Source organism: Crocodylus porosus, unplaced genomic scaffold (genome assembly GCF_001723895.1).
Source record: "Crocodylus porosus isolate Cpor-Errol unplaced genomic scaffold, CroPor_comp1, whole genome shotgun sequence".
Taxonomy (NCBI): domain Eukaryota; kingdom Metazoa; phylum Chordata; order Crocodylia; family Crocodylidae; genus Crocodylus; species Crocodylus porosus.
The window spans coordinates 16648186-16671831 of record NW_017728912.1 but is presented as its reverse complement, the minus strand read 5'-3'; the positions used below and the strand labels follow the sequence as shown (position 1 = coordinate 16671831).

At 39.0% G+C, this 23646-nt stretch overlaps 1 protein-coding gene across 14 annotated transcripts in view; it reads right to left on the bottom strand.

Moving 5' to 3' along the window:
- The window catches only part of CAMK2D (calcium/calmodulin dependent protein kinase II delta), a 254424-nt gene that overhangs the window by 53489 nt on the left and 177289 nt on the right, over positions 1-23646 (bottom strand). For 9 of the 14 annotated variants that reach the window (XM_019534060.1, XM_019534057.1, XM_019534064.1 and 6 more), the window contains 7 exons: positions 22186-22258; positions 14900-15002; positions 9567-9650; positions 8711-8805; positions 6449-6571; positions 5153-5236; positions 4080-4122 (listed from right to left, as the gene is read on the bottom strand). In XM_019534060.1, the coding sequence (XP_019389605.1) occupies positions 4080-4122; positions 5153-5236; positions 6449-6571; positions 8711-8805; positions 9567-9650; positions 14900-15002; positions 22186-22258 (605 nt within the window). Of the gene's footprint in view, positions 1-4079; positions 4123-5152; positions 5237-6448; positions 6572-8710; positions 8806-9566; positions 9651-14899; positions 15003-21137; positions 21211-22185; positions 22259-23646 lie in introns of all 14 variants that reach the window. The other 5 variants (XM_019534059.1, XM_019534061.1, XM_019534063.1 and 2 more) reach the window with 1 other exon arrangement.

Sequence of the window (23646 nt, the reverse complement as noted above, 5' to 3'; positions counted from 1 at the left end):
TGAAACAGTATTGAAGCATATTTTTCACATGCGTTATAAAAGCATAACTTACGTAAAGACCAAATTACATTTATAAATAAGCTGCTGCATTGCTTAAGCTTTTCAGGTTAGTCACTGCCTATTTGTTACATGTGTTCACTGTGCCTGGTATAATTGGGCCTTGATCCCCCATCGTGACATTCAGACTCTGCTTTATTACAGCAGCATTGAGTCTTTAAATTCTTTTAGCAGGAAGTAGTTATATTTTTTTTATGAATTCTTTCAAGCTGATTATTCAAACAGGAAGTTGCCCAGCTTGCGATTTATTTTAATAGTATTTCAATGCACTTCTGTGTAAGCAAAGACACTGTATGTGAATCAACTATTAAAAATTCTACAGTAGCAAAGCAATTAGCATATTCTAAATTAAGCTAACAATGAAAGATTGAACTATGCTGATTTCCTGCAACTGAAGAGCAACAGTTATTACATCCTCAGGCAGTGGTAATAAGCTAGAAAGCCAATTGAGACAAAATGAAGTTATGGTATCATGCAGAGCTTAGATTGGTTCAGAGCAGATAGCAGTTTTGCTCAGGAGTTGCATAAAGATGTTCCTTTTAGGTGCTGAGTGTCTTACCTCACAAGAAACACACATTCCACATAAAAGGAAGAAAGACAAGGAAAATAAAACACGTTTATAAACACATTTTTATGGACACAACCTTAAAATGTATGTTTCGCAATGAAATGCAATGAACAAACAACTAAAACATTAAAATGTCATTTCTAATGTAGGATGTTGAAGCTGTCTTAAATTAACCAGTCAAGTGACAGATAAAAAAAATCTTTGCACTCCATGCCAAGACATTGAGAAACAGTATTTTAAAATTACGTCATGTTTTTCTTTAGGAACTTCAACATTGGACTGAAATAGACAGATAACAATGACTAATGAAAATGATTAGAAATAATACATGTCTTATAATTTAAAATGATGCAGCTTTGAAAGATGCTTACAGCCTCTCCACTCAACTTCTCAAGTTGAAAGTCACAGATAACTCATTAAATGTTACCCAAATAGATTTTAAAAAAAGGTGACCTTAAAAATTAAACTTTCATTTAAATGTGGAAACCCCACAAACCAAGAAAATGCATATTCTTAACACTAATTACATTGGACAAATTGGTCTCACAGTCATCATGTTGTAACTTTAGTTGTTTATTATGTTTTAGTTCAATGTTTATCATCATTCAAAACTAGGCCGGTAGACTGTAGCAATTTCAGCTTTAAATCAATATATGTTATACTACAATAGAATTCTTTATGGAATATAAGATTCTTTAAAGTTACTGATGCATGATCTCACCTACTTATGAACTTCTTGCTCTCTAGTCACTTGTGAGGTCTGATCTGCATCATCAGTATACATTTAAAGTAGAGGTCTCTTGACAAAACCTCAGATACTGAGGTTGCAACAGGAGATTCAGAAAACTTTTCTTTCACAGAAGAATTGAAACACAAAGTAAACCAAATGATACATAGTGATAAGTAGGGATCTGGGTTTTTCATTTCCCACAGAGACAAACAAACAAACAAACAAAAAAAGATTTCTCCCTTTGCCTGACGAAAACATGGATTTCTCATTTTAATGGAGAAACCCACATATTTTGCAGTTTTGCAAAGAGCTCGCTGCAGGCTGGCAGAGTTCCAGCCTGCAAGGGGTTGCCAGGAAGCGGGAGGAGGGCAGTCAGGTAGGGGGTGCCCTGTGCACACATGCGCATGGCTGCCAGGCAGCCTGGAGAGCCGCTCCCACAGGTAAGTGTGCGGGGGGGAGGGGGAATTGAGGCCCCCATAGGGAGGGAGTTGGGCAGAGCTGGGGTTGGGGCTGCTGCCCAGCCAGGTGGTTTGTGGGGTTTGGGGCCCTATCAGGGAGTGGGATGGGGCCACAGGTCATCCAGGGGGTGAATTGGGGGGGGGCAGCTTCCTGCCACTGTATGCACTCTCAGGGGGTGGGGGACATGCCCCACAGATCTGTGTGCATGGTGGGGAGGGGGGCATGGGCTGCCTGCTGCAGGCTCCCCACCCTGCTGCCCTCCCCTGGGGCCTCCACAGTCCAGCGGGTGTGACTTGGCGCTGCATGGCTCAGTGGGGCTATGTGGGCAAGCTGTTTGCTGCTGTGAGCTCTGCACTGCCGAGGTAAGGCATCCCCTGTGCACAAGGGCAGCAACACAGGGTTGTGCCCTTTGCTGCTCTTGTATGGGTAGGGGATGCATTACCAGGGCAGTGCAGAGCATGCAGTGGCAATGAGTTTCCTTGTGTGGCCCCACTATTTATTCCCTGTAGTGCCAGGTTGCACCTGCTGGGCTGCAGAGGCCCTCAGGGTGGAGAGCCTGATCACACAGCAGGCAGCCCATACCTGCCCTGACCCCATGCACAGATCTGTGGGGCACAGGTCCCCCCTGCGAGTTCATGCAGCGGTACGGAGCTGGTCCAAGCTTACAGCAGGCAGGCAGCAGGGGGTGAGCTGGGCTCCACTTTGATGCAGCAGCTGCCACCTCCTGGCTCCCATAGCCCTGGTGGCTGGGTGCCCCCTCTGGTAGGCCTGGGGTGGGGGGGGAAGAGGGCTGTGGATGGGGGGCAAGGGGCACCAGCAGGGCTGGAGGGCTGTGGATGGAGAAGTGAGGGGCATGAGTAGGGCTAGAGGGCTGTGTGGGGAGTGAGGAGCATAAGCAGGGCCAGGAGGCTATCAGGGGGTGGGGGGGAGCAGGGGAGGGAGTGAGGGGCACCAGCAGGGCTGGGGGAGCTGTGGGGAAGAGGCTTTTCATTTTAATCACAGGTTTTGGGGTTTTTATCAGAGAATTTGTGATGTTTGTTTATCTGGGAAAACCAGGACCCCGGTGGTAAAGGCATTGTTAAACATTCCCATTCCCACATGTCAAATGCTGTTAAGAGGGGAGCATCCATACAGCAAGGTAGGAAAAGACAAGCTAAATGCCCTCTCATCATCTCAAGGGTATGCCTCCTCAGGTGAGGATTATCTCTAGCTGGTGTTAGGCAGTTTGTGTTGCAGTAATGTTAGTGGACTCCCCGGGACCAATACCAGCAATTTGTGGTCCTTCAGTATCTATGGATGCACTGTTCCCAGATTTTTGCCCCCCCAACCCCTCCCAATCAGATGATCTATCATCTGGAACTCTACTGCCCTGCACTGACAGAGAGCCAGGCAGTGGGTGCGGGACGAGGGAAGCAGGTGAGCGGGGAGCTGCTGGGGAAGCATGGGTAGAGTGTGGGGCAGGTAAGTGGGGAGCCACTGGACAGCCAGAGAGCCAAGCAGCTACAGGGCATTGTTGATATTATTTTAATTTTCTGTGTTTCAAGACAAACACAGGCATAACGTGTCCAGTTTCAGATATGATGTCCTTTCCTAGCCCTATGCATAGTTTGGATTCTACTTCCACCTGTAGAAAAGCATGTGTGGCATACCTGCCAGAGGTAAAATGACAGAGGAGGAGGGCTACCTTCCCAATATTTAGCTAAATAGCTTATTGGAAAGGGTAGGAGATCTGGGTTCTACTGCCCCCCCACTCAGAGGGGTTTAATGTGTTTCTTTTTTCCCAGCAAAGTGATCTAATCACGAGGTCCTGGGCTGGGCATTGTTGCCAAGAGGACTCTCCTGATCTCCTTTTGAACCAAAAGAGACTGATTTATTTCAGTTCTGCATTTTACACACCTATAATGCATAACTTCATTTTTAAGCATTCCTTGACCACATTTCAACTTGCACAGGTATCATAATATAGTTTGTCCTTTGCAAGGATTACAAAGCTAAGACTATAAATGATGCTTTCCCTCTTTTTCAATAGGGTTACAAACATACTACACCAAAATATTTTATTAAGTGTCATCAGCTATAAAAGGCTCCATCAAGCCCAGCATCAGTTGAAATATTTTTTGCTCTTACCTCTGAAAAATGAAGCAACTTAGATAAATTATGCTTTAAATACACCCCAGTACTAAACTCATTCTAATTAGATCCTGGTTGCTTTAAGCACACACCAAAATGTGGAGAACACACAGATTTGGAGTTCAATAATCATACCTGAAAAATTTCTGGTAGCCAGCATGGTTGTCAAAATGGCTCCCTGTAAAAACAGATATTGGCTTACATTAATGTTATTTCTGCATAGTTCTATGTGTGCTGGAAAAAAAAGGAAATCTTTATAATTAGACATCATTTAATTAGTGAGTTTATCAGGAAGAATGAATTTTGTATGCATTATATATATCAAATGCAGTACCTGTGAATGATGAAATAAAAATACATAATATCCCAATCATTACTGAGCTGTTAGAATATAATAGTGCACAAATCCATGTATGCTCATGAGCATATAAAGCATCATCTGAGAATATGACACTGATTTTTACTTCATCTGCTTGAGATGAGTTTTGCTTACATACTGGAGAGAAAAGCAGTAGACATAAGTGGCTGCAGTAAAGTGCAGAGGGCATCTTGTAGGGAGACTGGATGCAGAGCAATAAGCTTGGTGATAAGGCCAATTAGAAACCCTTGCATTTGGCTGAGAAAACCAGAGATCATGTGACTGGAAGGTGCAGGCCCCTGGGCAATATAAGCCTGGCTCTTGGATTGGAAAGGGCAATTTGGCCCATGTCTGGAAAGGATAAGGTGCTCTGTAGGGGTCTTATGGAGAAAAGGAGTTTATGTCTTGAAGTTTATGTAGCCATGAGGCATGGAAGCACCTGAAGAATGCATTGTGAAGAAGGCACTGTGTGTATGATTAGCTTGCTTAGAGCGCAGAGACAGACTGCCAGGATGGTGGGGAGGCAGGGGAGCTAGAGAGAGAAATCAAGCCGCAGAGAAGGGCAACCAGTTGGGGGCACTAGAGAGAAAACCCAAGAGATGTGCAGCCAGTTAGGGGTGCAGGGGAGAGAGTATGCCCCATTTAAAGGTTTCCCACAACATATTTATTAAATATCTAAACTCTTGAGGTTTGTTTAAACAGCGTCACTTTGAAGAATTCACAGGATATACACCATAAAACCCTTCAAGGGAAGTTTATCCTGTGTATGGAGTACATGACCAACTAGCCTTTGATCTTTCAAAAAGTACTTGCTACTAAAATACAGATCTGCAGTTTTTTCCCCCCTTACCTTTAATTTTCTTCTTGCGTTGAATTTCTTCAAGCAATCTACAGTCTCCTGTCTGTGCATCATTGAGGCAACAGTAGAACGTTGCTGAGGGAGAAGAGAACAGCATTTTCAATATATATAATCATTTATACAGCACTGTATTTATTATATGTATTTATGGACCATATTCATAGGTTTCAGGTTCCTATCTTACTATGGTATTCATTTACGTGGGATGGGGCTGCTGCCCAGCCAGGTGGTGTGTGGGGCTTCGGGCCCAGGGCTGCAATGTGTGGCTGCAGGGCCCCAGTGGGGAGTGGGATGGGGCCATGGGGATTCATCCACGGGGCAGAGTGGGGTGGGGCTGGCTTCCTGCCACTGCACGCACTCCCAGGGGGTAGGGAGGACACGTGCCCCCCAGATCTGTCTGTGTGGCGGGGGAGGGCATGGCTGCCATGGATTACTATGTGCCTGGGAAGGCTGCAAAACTTTACATGCATATAGAGCACTGTGCCAGTGCAATCTGGTGAAAAATGGAACCCATATTAAAATGCAACTCAACTCAGTGAGTTTTGACCTGAGGGAAAACAAAGGTCTCAGGATTTTGACCAAATGTAAACACAAAAAAACCAACAAAATTCAATACAGTATTTTCTTTTTGAGTTACACTATCCTATAAAATGGTATTAAAAAACTAAATTTTATTTAACCTTACCAGTACTGTGCAAGACACAGGATGAAAGAGGAATGAATAAAGGGCTCAGAACCAAAAAAATATCTGACTGTCTCTATCTGAGCTACCTGCATAGCAGTTTTGAAGCAAATCTCCTTTATGCATTTCAGTATCGGCATAATTGGGTTAGTAACATTTACTTATCTGACTGGGGCATATCGCTGATTATTTATTCTGAGGATGAAAACGTAACTGAAAATTATTGTTGTTACTGCTCCATATCCTATCCCTAGAACACTTGCACAAAAAAGACGTCTTAAAGGTCCTGATCCTGCAGTCTACTTTACATAGTGGACCCCTGCCAGAACAGAGAGATCTAGTGAAGTCAATGCAGGTCTGTTTGTATTAAGCAGTTCCTCTGGTTCGGGCCTCAGTAAGGATAACTATTTCCAGAGTTAGAACACTGCAGACTGTCTATATAATTACAGTTTTACTTCTTCTATTTAATTCCTTTCCAACAAAGCACGTTGCAAAAAAGAAAATAATAATAATTAACCTTCTGGATTTGTGCACTAGATTTGGGAGAAGGCTGTAAGCTAATCTGCATGTAATAGTATTTTGTTGCTTAACTGAAAACTACTTACACAGATCCAAGGATGCTTCAGTGCCTCTGATGCTGTGATACGTTTGGCAGGGTTGATAGTGAGCATTTTGTTGATAAGGTCTTTGGCTTCAGGAGTCACTGTATCCCACTCTGGGGAGGGAAACTTAAGAAAATACATGCATATATAAATATGTGTGTACAACATGTATCCATATATAGGATACATACCTGACATGTAAATCACATGAATGGACAGCATAACTTCACAGTTTAAGTAGACAAATGAAGCCTGATATAACTAGAAAAAACAAATAACTAGTTCTGTAAACAGTATACTATTCTTTTAACTTCTTCATAATTTTTATTTCAGAAAGTTTTTCCACTGTCAATGTTAGATTTTTACAGAAATATCTCCCACTATATGATGCTAATTAACACCAACAGGGGGAAATGACAAAATAGTGGAATAGAAAAGCCTAGGCAAAACAAATCAATACATCTTCTGTGTTTATATAGCACCTAATACAGACCTGGTACTACTGATCTGGTAAAAGAGGTAAATGGCATTATTATATAGACTCTTTGTTTATTGCCTTTTAATGTGAAATGGTGCATATCTATTAAATGTACACACACATATGTGTGCATATATGTACAGTAATATATACAATTAAAAGTGCATTAAACTGCTTAATCATTTACTTATGTCCATTCCTGTTCAGCAAAAAACTTAAGCATGTACTTAACTGTAAGCTCATACTTAAGTTCCAGTGAAATAGAATTTAAGTATGCTGTGAAATGTTTTAAAGAAAATGCATAAACTCAAGTATTTATCCTTGTATTGTTTCATTCTTAAGATGGGTAAATTTAGAGCTAATGAAAACTGTTGATAAATATGCAAGAAACAGTACTTATTCAGAAACAGTTATCACAAGACAATGGGATCAGTTTTATGGATGCATATTGCAATCCTTGTGCTTACTCAATCCTTGTTTCCTCAGCTGAAACTGTAATTATCTGATATGAATTTGTTGCTGTACAGATACTTGTCCACAAGGAAACAGACTGAGATCATAACGTCTTCATTTCCACTAGAAGTCAACCAGCTGACAATCATTTTCAGTCATTTCCAGGCAGGGATGGATTCAAATGAGTGATTTAAAAAAAAGCCTGTGTATGCCACAGTAACTTCAACAGTAATAATTTTGATCCTTTTAATAATAATTTGACCTATTCAATCCTTAAATAGCTCTTTGAGCTTCAGTCAATTAGTACTGAGCAGTCAGTAGTGAGCCACTAAGCTTACAATAAAATTGCTTTTGCAACATCTATAACATCTCCAAACCCACTGGGCCAATCCTTCAAATGTTCACCAATTGTAGGCTGACCATATGGAAATCCAGGACATCACCCAGGAAATCTGGGACACTGTCCCCCCATCCCCCACCCTCTCCCAAGTCAGCAAGGTCAGGGCTGCCAACGGGCACCTGGGTCTGGCCTCAGAAATCCAGGAATGTGCCAGACATATGGTCACCCGACTGAATGGCCACAGTGCTTATTACTGGGAGGTATCCAACACAGGATGGGACTGCTCCTTCCATCTGTGTTTGCAGAATGGGGCCTGTAGGCATCTCTGGGCACCTGAAGACTTTATAAAAGACAATTGGCAAGAAACTGTCATTTGGCTTGTTGGCAATTATAAGCCACCCTGAAGAATGTAAACTTTTGTCAATTTAAAATATTACTAAAGATACCAAAATGTGAACAGGGTCAATACGAAAAAGTAGCCATCATTCTTAAAGGACTTTTATTCAACTAACTGCCAGAGTCACAGATTTTGAGCCGTAAATCAATTTGATAAAATTACTCTAGGCCGTACCTATATCTGTAAGGCTCATATTACACTTAAATGTTCCATTACACATATACAAATTTCTACATGAATCAACACCAAGTAGAATGTAACAGAAGTGCAAAATCAATAAAAGTAAACAGTAGAACAGGGAAACACTGAGCTTTCTTAATATTATTCCAACCCCCCCACCCCAAACAAGTCCTGTTGTAAAACAGACATTAGCAATATACTGCATGGAGGTATATTATTTGAACACAAGCACTACGTAAATACAACAAAATACTGCCCAAATGCTATTTCCAGGTGCAAAAACAGGGGATCATAAAGCTGATTGATAGTAGAAGCATTGGGAACCTAATTCTTAGTTTTAACTCTCTTCTTACTTATTCCTATGAAAAGCTGCAACTATAAGCAGTTCTGAGAGCAAATGGGCAATGGGATACATACATCATATGCACCAGCTTTGATCTGCTGGTACAGTCTATGCTGGTCCTCATCCCAGAAAGGAGGATATCCCACCAGGAGAATATAGAGAATGACACCTGTAGGAAGTCAAGATTAGCATTAATTGAGCCATTTCTATAAATTAGCTCCAGGTATATGGACCAAGCTATAACCTTAAGGCACTACAAAACAAATGACCCAGTAGTAAAATCCCTGCTTTTGAGGAAATAAACACTGTAAACAAAGTTCTTGGGTGAAGAAGAGACAGAGCTCATGAGATAGCCATCTCTGAACAGAGTTAAGGGAACTGTGTAACAGGAAACAGTGGCTGGAAAGTTCTTGTTAACTAGATATGTAGATATGTTTTCAGTAAATCACCATATATACATAAATGTTATAATAGCTCATCAAGGCTGCGTGTAAGCAATTTTTCTTAGTATTTCTTACATTTACCACCATTGATACATCCTTGCCTACAGCAGCACCTGCAGCCAGAGAAAGGTCAGATAACATGGTAGTTAAAATCATTATCAGTTTTCAGACTGATAATGAAACACGATTAAGACCCAGCTTAAAGTACGAATTATAGCATTTTCAACCATATTTGTTTTTTGTGCTTCAGGTGTGTTCCCTGACACGGTAATGCAAATAGTGCAGGCATGGCCAAGAATAGTGTAACATTCAAATAATAAACAACTATTGAAAAGATTAATGTGGAAGCAGAAGACATTATTGAATTAACACTGAAATACATTAAATAGAGGATTGTATCTAACATTTGCAGTTAGGAATCTCTCTCTCAGTTCCACAAGGTGTTTTAAAATTAAGCTAAAAACAGTCTTTCAAAGTAGTTCCTTACCACATGCCCACATATCCACTGGTTTCCCATAGGGATCTTTTCGTAACACCTCTGGTGAAAGATAGCCTGGTGTACCAGCAAAACCTACAGCAAATGAAGATGAGCAAGTTAGCCACTAAGTTGTGACAATAGCTGCATTCTTAATAATTGTATATATAATATAATAATACATTTTTCTTAAGTTACTTCTCCTACCACCACCTTTTAGACTGTGGGTGCATTGGATATTTTCCTTTTAAGCCTCAATTCACCTGGTAGCAGTGACAGTGTTACTACAGACAGGGCATCATAATTTTTATGATTATGTCTGCTATAGAAGAGATGATAGTAAAAAAAAGCCATTGGACACCTAGCTATTCCAGCAGTCCAACTTTTGTCCCTCCTGGTATAGCTGTACTCATGACAGCACACCAGTAGGATGCTTCCTAAAGCACTGTAAATCTGGATTATCCAATGTAAGAGAATCATAAAAGGTTACAGAGAGGAAAAACTTACCAAACCATCTGGTCTATCTTCATGAAAATGCAGGATAATTCTTGACAGTACTTTTTATCTATTTTATCAAGGCTAGCCCATAAGGGATTTTGTTACCCCTCCTACCCACTCTCAAAACATGAGAGAGACAGAAATGTGCACTGAATTAAATGAACATTTTTGCTGGCTGTTCACTATTATCAACATCAAGGGCATCATAAATTAACCCCAAGCAATAAAAATGATGTCTGTAGTGCTCACTTAGGAATTACAAGTCATTTCTCATAGACCTTTGATCCATCCATACATCCATCTTTGGAACATCTGAATGACATGCAAACAGATTTGTAAGGGATATTATCAAACATATACATTTAAATGGCATTCCAATAATATTGTTCAGACCAAGTGGAGAAGAAAGCTACAGTCTCATTTTTCTGACTGTATTTTTCAGGTAGCCCACTTTTGCTGTAGGCGACATTGTGGCAGCTTTCCATGATGGCACCTGTGCTTCCTGAGGATGTTTTCAGCACCGGGTTTCAGTGAAAAGGTGAAATCTGACTTAGACTCCAGTGAATCTGGCCTATGAAGGCTGCATATTTCTTCTCATTTTCTAAATACTGCACAATGCTGTTTTCTCTCAGAAGAAAACAGGCATGAAAGATGACACCAAATGCAATCATCTGCCCCTTTTCCTTGGAATACTATAAGCATCACGGAAAAATAAAAGCAGTAAAAGAGATAAGTAACTTCAGACTTGTTCAAAACACAACTGTGGAAGAATAGTACTTGCTTTGTGGTATTTATACTTTTAAGATTGGAAAATGCCTGAAGACTTGAATATGTGCTTGGTGACTATTTCATGAAAGGCCATGTCTCCCATCTCAAATATGCCACAACCCACAAGTCACATTATACAAACATCACAAGAGTAAATATATCTGTTACAGAAAAGATAAGCAATTGAACCTCTGATGACCATTTAATTTGATAATGTATAAGCCTACAACTTCAGGAAAAGGAAACCTCATCCTTCAAATGATAAACTTTTTTTGGAATTGAAGAGGAAGGGAATTTACTGTAATGGTTTTGGCACTGTCCAGAATATGTTTTTTAAGGGTAAAGGAAGATGTGAACTGTGGAACAGGGTATTATCAGAAGGAAAACATACATTTCTTAGTTTCCTTAGTTTATAAAGCTTCTACAGAGCTTTACATAGAAACAATATTTACTGTTTTTTTTATTAAGTAAACAATGGAATATTATTTTGTCCATTTTAAGGAGGGTTCCTCTGGCTTTCAGACTTAACACTGATCCATCAATACTTCTATGCAACATCTGGAACTAAATGTCATGGTTGAAAAATGAAACTGCTTGACTGGCTGCCCTAGCTATTGTATGGTACCTAGAGCAAGAACGCTGCATGGCTCTGAAGACATTACAAATCTCTCTTGAATAATCCATATGCTTTCACCTTAGCTTTATATTTTATTGATGTTTCAAACAGCAAACAGAGAGAAAGATTAAACAGTCCACAATCTTGATTTTTCATAATGACAGCTAAAGTGTAGTGAAATTGTTAACTGTTATTAACCAGGACATTATATATTTGGTCAGAGCTACTGCTTGCAATACTAAACCCAATCTTCAAATCAATGGGTAGATGAGTGTGGGTGTATACATTCCTTTAAGCTACTGCTGACAGCAGTTATTTTAATGAAACAAAATGGATTTGTTTATATGGATGGATTTATTGCCTGATGCCTAGAAAGGGCCATACAAATAGTTTATTATTATTTCTCTATCTGTTATGATAGTGTCCACAGGTGCCAGTCAGGTTCACTGAGTTAGGTGATGCATATGCAAATAAGAGGATATGCTTTTTACCATTACTAGCTTATAATCTAAGATTCCTCTTCTGCAAACTACAAACTTCCTCATATTTATTATATGTAATTATAATAATAATTTATTATTTGAATAATCTACCATCTTTATGGGCTCGAAGTTAGGCTTGTGGGTCTGTGGGACTAGTTCTACTAACTTCAGTGGGACAACCCATATAAAGAGCTGTATAACTTTATTCAGGTTGCAAATTAGGACTGTTCCTAGTTTAGGACAAAATAGAACTAGAACTCAGCCCAGCTCTCAGTGAGTTAATTGGAGATTTTTCCGTGGATGGCAAATGGGATAATGAGTCACCTGCCTCAGTGAATAGGCAGAGTCTGCCTAATACTTTTCCCTGTAGAATAAACACCTGCTAACAGGGTGGAGTGTTTTGGACAAAGACTACCACACTTCTCAGTAGTAGCTAAGGAGAAATAAAGGTCATTTGCTTTACAAAATGTGCAAAACAGGAAAGTATCATTCTCCAAACACAACATGAACTCTGGGCCAGATTTTCTGCTGGCATCAATCCACTGACTCAAGTGGCAAGGAGGCGGTCCTCACTCTACCTTGCAGGACAATATAGAACACCAAAACCCAGAATGGGTCACAGCTTTTATTAGTATTTAAGGAAACTGTGAGTTTCTAAATTCTGGGGAACCCACTGGAAAAAAATCTCTGCTGGAAGAAAGAGAGAAAAAGAGTTCAACAGTTTGTACAGGCAGGGTATGTGTGATCAAGTTCTTCCTTGTAAAGCTATGATCAGGTCTCATAATTAGAAAGGGAGAAAAATTAAGAGATCCAAAACAGGCACAATCCAACAGACAAAAATAAAGGGGTTGTTATAATATAGTACTTTCCTCAGCCCCCCTGTGATGGCTAAAATTTCAAATATTTAGAATTTTAGTGCTTATTGCTTATCATTCAATATAGTCAGCGTAAGTGTAGCTAACTAGTGTGGTAGAAAACAAAATCATACTCTCATGGCCTAGCAGGGGAACAGCTCTGTAACAAGGCAGGTCTCACATTCCAGAGAGAGAGATTTTCTTTTCTGCAAGTGGGGGAGGAAAGAGTGTTTAACGAGCCTTGAGAAGAGAAGCAGTCTCATCTCCCATGCGTTCTGTGCAGCTACAGAAATTAACTTCTCCTGGTACCTGAAAGTCCAAATTAGGAATAGAAAGATTCCAACTACATGATTACATCTTACCAGTTGCCTGGTACCTCCACTGGCTGGACAAAGTACATCAGACTTGACCATCAATGAATGGACACAGCTAGGTATACAATGAATGGACTAAAGGTATAAGACTTGAGGGGAACAAAGAAAGGGTGTGTTCATCATTTGGCAACTTCCTTCAGATAAGACCATTGCAAACTCAAGCAACAGACCTGCAGAAGAGGACTGCATGCTGGCCCGCTGTCTGTTTTCCTGTGAGTATCTCTGGGGCACAGTGTATGGTGAAAGACTTTGCTTGCTGGCAAATTTTCATATGCTGCTACTGTGTACCAATAAAAGACTCCAACTTATTGACTGAATGCATTATGATCACTGATCAGTCATTTTAGGGATGCTGCACACAACTGAGTATCAGCTGTTGATTTTTAAGATCAGGCCAACACCATGCTAACAGCTAATAGCAAAGATTTTTTGAAAATGAGTCTTATACAACCTTCCTTCAGCTGATGACTCCTACCAAAGGGATGGGAGTGAGGATTTGTCCAGGTGGGAGAGAATCGGTCAGTGAGCTACAGGATGAAGGTGTGAATTCTTTCCTTTTCTTTTTCAGAACCTCCCTGTCCACCCCTAATTTCAATTACCACCCTGCTCTTTATTTGTAGATACATGGCCAATTGTTATTGAGGGGTCAATTCTGTTCAAACTGCTTTCATGCCAGCAGCCTTGCTCAGTTATCACTTTGGTTTGATGTTGAATTGTGCAACCATGCTCATCTTTGCCTAATATGTACAGTACCATGTTGAATTTTTGATATCACATCTTTCTGGAAGTTCATATAGCAGCCCCTGTTGAATTACTTGTAGTACAGGATACTCATTTTAAAAGCATCACAGCTCTGTAGAATTAAATGCAGGATTTTATGAAGACCTGTGAGAGCTGCAAAATCCTGGGCACTCATCCGAAATCATTCTGTTTTTGAAATACCATCTAAAAAAATAATCCCAGGATTAAAACTCACCCTGGGTTTTTTTTCCCAGAGATATGCTTGCTCTGTTTTCCAAGTCTTTTGTCATCCATATGTAACAGCTGTATTTTGTACTATTTCTGAATGTGTCCTTTGGTGAATTATATTCAGTGGTAATATTTATATCCCCAGTATAACACTGTTGCTTCCGGATGATCAAAATCCATTATATAAATAATTAGGATTTAAAACACTTGACTTGTTGATAAAGTTGCCACTAAGCACAAACATGTACAAATCAGAATGTCTAACCCAATGCTTCTCAACTTTTTTGGACTCGAGGCCACACCTCACTAGACTTCAGGGATTAGGGGAGAGGGGTTGTCCAGGCAGGGACAAATCTAAGTTTGGTTGATCTGTTCATTGTCTCATTTGTCTCCTTGCACCTGAGGCACTCTTCAAAGGATCTTATGGGACACTAGAGAATCGCTGGTTTAACTCATTACTGACACAAATTCCTTTTTGTTTTATTCTTAGGCTTTGACAGTAACCCCCCCAATTTTGTTTAATTTTTAGATCGAGCTTTCCAGCTGTAAGTGGCACCAGGTGGCTGCTACAAACATCTTGTGCTATCTTTTTTTTTAGTTTTGTGTTATGCAGATGGGGATCTGTTTGTTAGAGGCACCTTATTCATATGTACTTTGCTATTTTAAATATCCTGCCTTTTCCCTTTTTATTAGAAATATGCTATTGGAGTGGTAACAACAGGATCTACGAGTGAAAAAAATATGCAATAAAATGTAGGAGGAAGATAGAAGAAGGTTTACTTACCAAACCAAGCTTGTTGTTCTCCTTGAACTTCTATAGCCAATCCAAAGTCTGCCAATTTTACTGCTGCTCCCTTGGATTTGCTAGCTAAAAGCAAGTTCTCAGGCTTTATTTAGGGAGAGAAAAAATTGAGATGAGAACACATGATAAGTAAAAACTATTTTAAAGATTTACATTTTCCCACTGAAGTCCCATTACAGGCAATGCTGAAAAGTCCAAAAACTGCCTTGCTGCATGGAATAAAAGCATGCGTTTTTTCCTCCACAGTACAAAAATCCTAGCATTTTATTCTGGTTTCTACAGGACTACCTGGCCTGTAGATGTCCTTCCTCATCCTGTGTGGCAACAGAACTAAGTCAGATGTTCAGACCTACTAATGGATTTAAAATTACCTGAGTGGTCATATAAATGTATTACACTTGCCTATGTAACATGGAAAATTCAAGGTTTCTAACAGCTATTACAAAAATGAAGAAATAAATACTATGTTTGATTCTGGGTGTTATCTGTGTATGGAGTTTTTCAGGATCAGGTGTCAAATCCAGATCTTAAATAACTAAAATTCTAATATGCTTACCATAATACTATAACAATAAGAGTAATGATTTTATGTATATGTTTAGAGAATGGGTATTAAATGGATTTTCCAGAGAAATTTCTTTAGCACAGGGACTGTTCTTACTTGTTTTTGTTTGCAGTGCATTGGTAGGTACCACAATAGCAACAACAATAAAAATAACAATAACCAGAACAACTACTGCAGTAGCAATAATAATATTTTTGTTGTTGTTGCTGCTATGTTGTGCTTTCAATTACAAGTCCATTTCAGAGCATTTTTAACCAGAAAATAGTTTTGCACTGTGGTGTACACATTTGAGAGATCTCTTTTTGTTATAGAAATATGCACTACAATTGACATTTATAATTAACCTGTACTGATCTTTACAAGTTAGTGGTTTCATGTTTCAGAAAAAAGTTGCAAAAACTCCAAAACCACTTAAAGAAGTTACACTGATTTGATCTGAATTAAAATATCACATGCAGTATAGACATTTAAAATAAGACCTAAGGTAATAACAGAGTCAAACGTTCCTAATAGTGTGTATAATTAATCTTTCTCTGTATATCCTGTTAAATATACTTCTCAGACTGTATAAAAATGCATTTTTCCAAAGATAACTTTACTCCAAGAACCTTAATCTTTTTGTAATTTGCAGAATATTTTAGAATTCAACAAAAAATGCAAAAAAATGCTGGGATGCAACTGTGAGATCTAGTACCCTTTTCCTGCCAGCCATTTCCTTTTTTCCCCCCTTTGTTGCTATAACTCAGTGATTTTTCAACCTTTTAGCCCCATGAGGTTGAAATGGTCCCATGAGTAGGGGCCCCATGAATGGTGCAGAGCAGGTCTACAGGCCGGATCAGACCCCATGCCCCAGGAATGGGCTTGGATCCATGACTGGATTCTGGCCGCACCACCCCTCCCTTGTCCCAGGTGCTGGGATTGGGGCCCTGTGACCCTGTGCTTCCTCTACTGGGCTCCGGGACCCTGTACCACCTCTGCCTGGCCCCATGTGCAAGGCTCAGGCTCCTGGGCCCTATGCTGCCTTCCACCTAGCTCCAAGTGCTGGGATCAGGCTCTGTGCTGCCCTGCATGCAGGCTCAGCTCCTCACAGTGTGCAGGCACCTCCAGAGACTTATGGCGAGCTCCGAAGTCCAGATGACAAGGTGCTGGACCTGGCTTATGGGCCACGGGTTGAGCACCCTGTTATAAGTTTTTTCCATCATGTCACTTCTTTTTTCAAAGATGTAAATACCACTCTATGTTTCTGTAATTACAGCCTCGGTTTATTTATCTTGGTTACTTCTGTCACAACCGGGACATAGGTCCATTACTATTTGTTTTTAACTGAAGATCCAATCCTTAACCACATACTTTATTTTAAACATGTGGGCAACCATGGCTTCCGATATACTGTTCATGTGCTTAAGGTTAATCCTGCATATCAACGCGCACCAAACTGGCGCCTTAGCAAACTTTCTAGAGAAGGGCTGTCTTTTATTGTATGCCTGCGGAGTGCCCAGAAAAAAGAGTGCTAACTCCATTAAGATGTCCATGCTTTAGGACAATGCTATTAATTAACAACAATTATAATATTAATGGAAATGCCTATGTGTAGGCTCTCCTAAAATCTTGCTTAGAAGTGATTTTTTTCCTGTCTCACTGGACTTTTATTAATCATTACTCCTAAAACCTAGCTACCACTTCACTAAAGGCTAATGATATATGAACGATTTTTAATTCCTTTGCTGTGAACATACCTAGAAAAGTTTTGTTTAGAAATGTGTTTGCTTATTTTTCCCCTTACTGAACTAAAAAAACAGATCAAATGAACCTTCCTCGATTTCTCACCTTCAGTCTACAACCAAAAAAAAATCTAAAACCAAATAGGAAAATTTCAGCTCTAAAGAACTTTTTTGCTGCAAGTTAGGAGGATGAAAAATAGGACATTTTCTGAAAAATATTCTGCTTGTAACAAAAGCTATAATACAGCTTTAGTTTTTCAGTATCTCTCTTGCTTAGGTATTTTTTAAAGACACATTTAACTTTGAAAAGGGATATAAGAAAAGTCACTCTACCTATCATCCTTATATTACTGAAAATTACCGGATTACTAAAACCTGACAAATGCAAGATTCTTCCTATCATCATTGGTGACAGTTTTTCCAAATAGAGATTAAGGTTTCTCAGAATAAAATTAAAATTAAATCTTTACATTCTCTTAATTTTTAAATACCCACTTAACCACATTATCCCCAACATTTACTAAAAGAATTAATAATATTTTCTTATTTCGTCATGGTTTATTAATGCTGATATAAACAAGAATCCATCATACCGATTTCAATACATGGTGAAATACATTCCCAGAGGCTTTCAGATAGATAAGTTTACAGTAATTACTTCCAAGAATCCACTGCTTATGTAAACCACTTAAAGCAACGGATGATCTTATTTGTTTGTGACCTTCAACAATCCAAACCCAGTGAAATGTCATCTGTTCTCAGCTGGCACAAAGAAATCCTAATTCGTCAAGCACATACCACTTCACAATATGTGATCCTATTCAAAATAGCATTTCAGTCTCCCCACCCCGCCATTAGATCTTTTTAATCTCCCAATCAAATGGGATTAATGTACTCTAAGCAAATACTATTTTCATAAGATAATACATATGTTTCAATAAAAAAGAGCATATTTAGTCATATTGCAAGGTCAACAGCCTTCTGGGCAGTGTTTTGTGGGACCAGGCATTTAAACAACATGCAGCTGTCAGTTCAGGATAATAAGAAACACAGTAGATAATCATCATGCATGAACGTTGAATGGCTGGAGTGTAAATGCATAACTGGAGAGGACTTGGGAGACTGTTTAACAGCATAGTCTTCTGAGTCACTGAGGAAATTAATAGTTTGGATCAGACAGCAGCAACTTGCACTCAGGAAGACAGTTTGGCTGCAGTCATGCATGTAGAATGGCAGTCATGATTAATAAAGTTACTTGCAAATAAATTAACAGGGTTTATGAATGTCACTTCTAAAGGTCTTTATTCTTAAAGGTTAAGTGTGGTTTTTAATACATCTGGAGCATGATCGCAATTATTCTTTTTTTCATAATGAGAGGAGCATGGGGGCAGTAATCATCATGCTTTTGCCAGAGACAATGCTGCTGATTGCCAGTACCCGTGTAGCTTACATCTTGAAATGCCTACAGGGAAAGGCACCATGAACTTTTGTTAAAGATATCATGAATATTAGTTAGCTTAAAACTCTGATGGGGGTCACAGTGTCTCTTCTTTTTTAGCTGCTAACTTGCATTCAGACAGCTTAAAAGAGAGGTATGCTTTCCTAAAAGGAAGTCAGGTCATTTCCTTCCAATATAAAATACAAGCAGGCATTTCACAAAGCAGAATGCAGATGGGGTTTGCTGAAAAGATGCTGCCAAACTCAGAAAATCTTGAGAATCTGTGCAAAGCCATGATGGACTCCTATAATTTCCTTTCTGGCTTCCTTGCTGGAGCTTTTCCAGAGCTTCCCTGCGTGGAGATTTTTGTAAAGAATTTAACATAAACTTCAGACTATATTCACTGTCCTTTACCACTTCTACAGGGAAAGATGAACAGTTTTCAGCTTTCCAAACTTTTCATTTTGAAAACAAAATGGTTTTGAAATTAACTTGGCAGGAAGAAATTCTCTCCTCTGTTTCCAATTACTTCTGGGTTTGCCAAGGTAAGAAATCCACACATGGATTGGAGTGTAAAGAACAGCTGGGTTTCGTAAGAGAACATTCTTTTTCAGGCTTCTTTGAAGAAAAATATACTTTTTAATTGATGGTACCAGAAACCATTCCTTAACTTCTTCATTTGTATGGCTACGCTCCCTTGTCTTTATTGCTTCTAATGCTACAGTATAGTAACAGTGTAGTAACAGACAGAACAGACATCTTAAAAGCACCTGGGCAAATTTCACCACCTTTCATTTAACATTTTTCCTTTATGTTATCCAGATGTTAAGCGGGATTTGTGGTTTGGATAGAGACTTAGCATTATAATGTTGTCTAAAAGCAATATAAATAGGGTAACTTCAAAAAAGCTTAGCTGTGCTTATGGATTTCACCACAATCCCTGGATTTTCAGACTCCTGTTTTCCTGGATTACAACCCCTTGGACTCATCTCATACAATGCTGAGCAAACTTAAACACACACCTGAGAAAGGAATTCCTCCACTCCCGATTACAAGGGAAGAGAGTCATGGCAAGCAGAGAACCACTAGAAGCCACCCTTTATTTTCCTTCTGACAGCATACATTTGTATCTGCCTTTGATGTAAAGAAAGTTAATTTATATATATATTTGACATCATGAAGACTGAGTTATGTCACCATTTGAGATCGTGAAGACTGAGTTATGTCTGAATTTAGATCTCCTCATTATAAATAGGGTGAGAAGGATTCTCTTTCTGCATTGAGAAACTATCCAGTTTGTGTCTGTCTTCTGGGGCAGAAAGTGGAGAGAATGCCTCACTTCCTTAGTTGAATCTTGAAACTTGCTTTAGAAGCGAGAGGAATGTTATACGTACTCCATTCATTTGGAAGGCTGTTTGAATGAGAAAGGGGTTATATTTCTCACAGCAAAGGAAGCTCCAACCTCAAGCTTCTCTTCCAATACTAGTACTATCCTGGAAAACTTGGTTCTTTAGGAACATTATGGACAGACAATGGTAGAGATTTCAGGTTAAAACAAAGATATTACATGGATCAACCACCTGAATGGAAAATGTAAAACAGGTCTTGGAAAAAGCAGTCACAAGGAGGGTGACATTTTACTATTAGGACATGTGGCTTGTTTTTTGTAGGCTTCATGGGCAGGTCTCTCTCAAATGGCTTGAAATTCATAGTCCTGTAAACTGTAGTATCCCTCCAGGCAGCTCTGGGATGGTAGACTGGAATACTATTTGTATAACAATGTAGACACCAAACACTTGAAAAATAGTTTTTCCCTCTTCTAAACTTTTCCTTTCCTTCACCTTGTGAGAAGGTATTTAGCAGCATTTGCAGCCTTTTTGGAATATGAGTGCTTCTGCTACAGCCTTGAACTGACGGCCTCTAGTCTGTGAACCACATGCCTTGGTGCCTGTTCCAACCCAGGTGCCACTCCGAAGCTGACAGATTGAGAGATGGCATAAGGCTGAATGCCGTGAAAATTATAAATATCAACATGGCGATCAAGAGGTGACAGAAAAACAGCAAGAGCTCTTGGAAGACCTTGTAACAGATAGCTTGCTTTACTGTCTTCAGGCTTTGGAGATGCATTGTAAATCATTATACCTTGTGTGCATATGTCTGTAAGGATCAACAGATAGATGAATATATAAACAATGATGACTTCTTAGCAGGCTTCTTTCAGAGGATTTCAGAGATTTGCTCCTTTTATAAGAGAAGTGATGTTTATGCTGCTGAATGAGGAAAAGTAAAGCACCTACAATGCTTAAAGTTGGCTACTACACGTCTTTAATTGAAATTCTAGCAAAAATAGTGATGATCCATTACATGAAGGCAGATTCTCGGGCAAAGTAAGGTGTTTTGGTCAAGTCTAATCTGCTCCTTCTGCCTTTACATGCACAACTGCAGCTGAACGGTAATTAGGAGCTGTGTGGTATCTACTCCAGCAGCATTACTCACCTTCAGGTCCCGATGGACTACGCCCATCTGATGGCAGTGTAGCACAGCCTCCAGGATCTGCTGAATGCAATGACTGCATGCAAACACCAGGGGGCGTGTGTTAGTTCCAAGCTTACACTCACTCTCTGTATACCCTCAGAGAGACTGGGTTAAAGTGCAAAACTAGCAAACAACTGAGGATGTACACAACATACAACCTCCAGAAATGTACACACATCACTTGCGTAGAGCAGCTACTATCTCAGAAGCAGCAGGATTCTATCATTTGAAGGTTTTGCCTTATTTTAACCTGCTTTACTCTGTAAAGGGTGGGTGAAGGTCAACACGGATCTGCTTGATTCCATGCAGAAGGCCCGGTCAAGAGATGACGCTACTGCGAAGATCAGAACATTTAAAAATACAATGGAATATGGATACTGACAAATGTTCTGATAAAATAATCTTACAAGATTATGCTCAATATTTAACCGCATTTGTTCAGTTTCCTCCCTTATTGAGAGTTCCCTGCTGCTTTAGCAATCACAGCAGCCATTAAGGTAAAATCATTGTAAAGTAATGCATTTTAGATAAATTATTAACTTCTCATGGTTTAATTTAGCTGGTAATTATCATCTCCTGCCTGAGGGTTCGTCAGACTCTAATGCAGCAATGTGTGACCAGTTGTTCTGCTACTGCAACCCATGGTCTCAGAACAGAAGTGGTGTTTAAATCTACAAGCTGACATACATCACAGCGAAAGCGTACCTGCAGGTACGGAAATGAATGTTGAATGAAATCTGTTAGCAGGATGTCATACATGTTTTATTGTGTGGGATAAACCCAACACATTTGAAGGATACAGTCTTTTCGCAACTTTTTCCCCTTTTGCCATGATGTATATTAGGCCTGCAGACTGGCAGACTGGAAAGACGCATCATGCATTATTTCTTCGCTTAGTCGTTCTGAGGGCGAGGACGATAGGCAAGGGAACATCTCAGCCGGCCCACCCTCGGCCCTTACCCAGAAAAAAATAAAATTCTTATCCAATTTATGGGCACCAGATACTGACCTTCAGGTCTCTGTGAACTATGCCATTTAGATGACAATGATTAACACTTTCTAGAATCTGCTGTATACAATGACTGCAAAGATACAAGGGCAGAATGGAAGGGAGAACATTTTAAAGGCACATAATCACATTAAATACAAAATAAATCAAAACAAAAAAATTATAAGGAACAAAACCAGTTTTACATTTCCTGACAAATTTTAATTGTACATTGAAGTGGAACAAAACAATGCTGAATATAAAGATATCTCCAGGTCCAACACAAATTTAAAAAAAAAAAAAAAAAAAAAAAAAAAAAAAAAAAAAATTTAACATATAATGTATGACATCACCAGACAGAACAGCTTGTGTTAGGTCTTAATTGAGCGCTATGGGGATCTTTAAAATTTATATCAAATATTAACCAAAATCAATAGGAAAAAAAATGAGTGGGCAGGATAATATTTAGTAGGTTTTGACTACTTTTTGAAAAGCATTATAGTTTTACAAAACTATATATGTTATCGTTGGAAGTCTAGAATTAACACAAGTTCTGAAACAAGATGAGGATTAGAAACAGAGTGGTAGGGATGAAAAGTAAAAGTAACGAGTAAAAACAAAAACTAAGGATAAGCAAATTTGAGCCATTTTGAATCTAATGGTTTCTTATATACAGTATCAATGGGAAAGTAAATTTAAATTATTCAATCAGAAACTATATACTTTCATTTAAAATAGCAATGCCAAACAATAGCCTGGGTTGGTGTCACATGTGAAACAAAGCAGAATTAAAAACCTGACTGAAGAATTTTTACTTTTACTTTGGTGCTTAAAATATAGAATTAGTATCCTGTTTTTATGTGCCCATGTTTAAACTTTTTTTTTTAAACCAATGTACAGTGCCAGCTGAACTCTGACCACTGTTCTAGTTAATGAGGAGGGCTGCAGTTTTTCCTTGACATTGAATCAGTAGTCTTGGACTTAGATATTCATGGATTTGATACTGGTCATCTGGAAGATTTTAGCCATGAAATTCAAAAAGGATGGTCATAAAAATCAGTAAGTAGAGCCCAATCCTGAAAACACTTTCACATGTGAATAGTCCCTAACTCATTAACTCCCACCACTTGTGTGAATAAGGGTTTTCAGGAATAAGAACTATTTTATATTGTAGAATATGTATCTATAAAAGGCCATCAACCATTTCTAAAGGGACACATAAACAATCACAAACTATATATACACCCACACCCACACATACTCACACACACATGCACACAGATATATATATCTATATATATATAGATATATATATACACATACACACACACACACACATATATATGTGTGTGTGTATATATACATGCATGATACATTTAGATATATTTCACTTAATTTATACAGTATATATTTAATATGAATATGAATCCCTTTCTATCACGTAATAACTTTTAACAGAAACATCATGTTATTGTTTTAAAT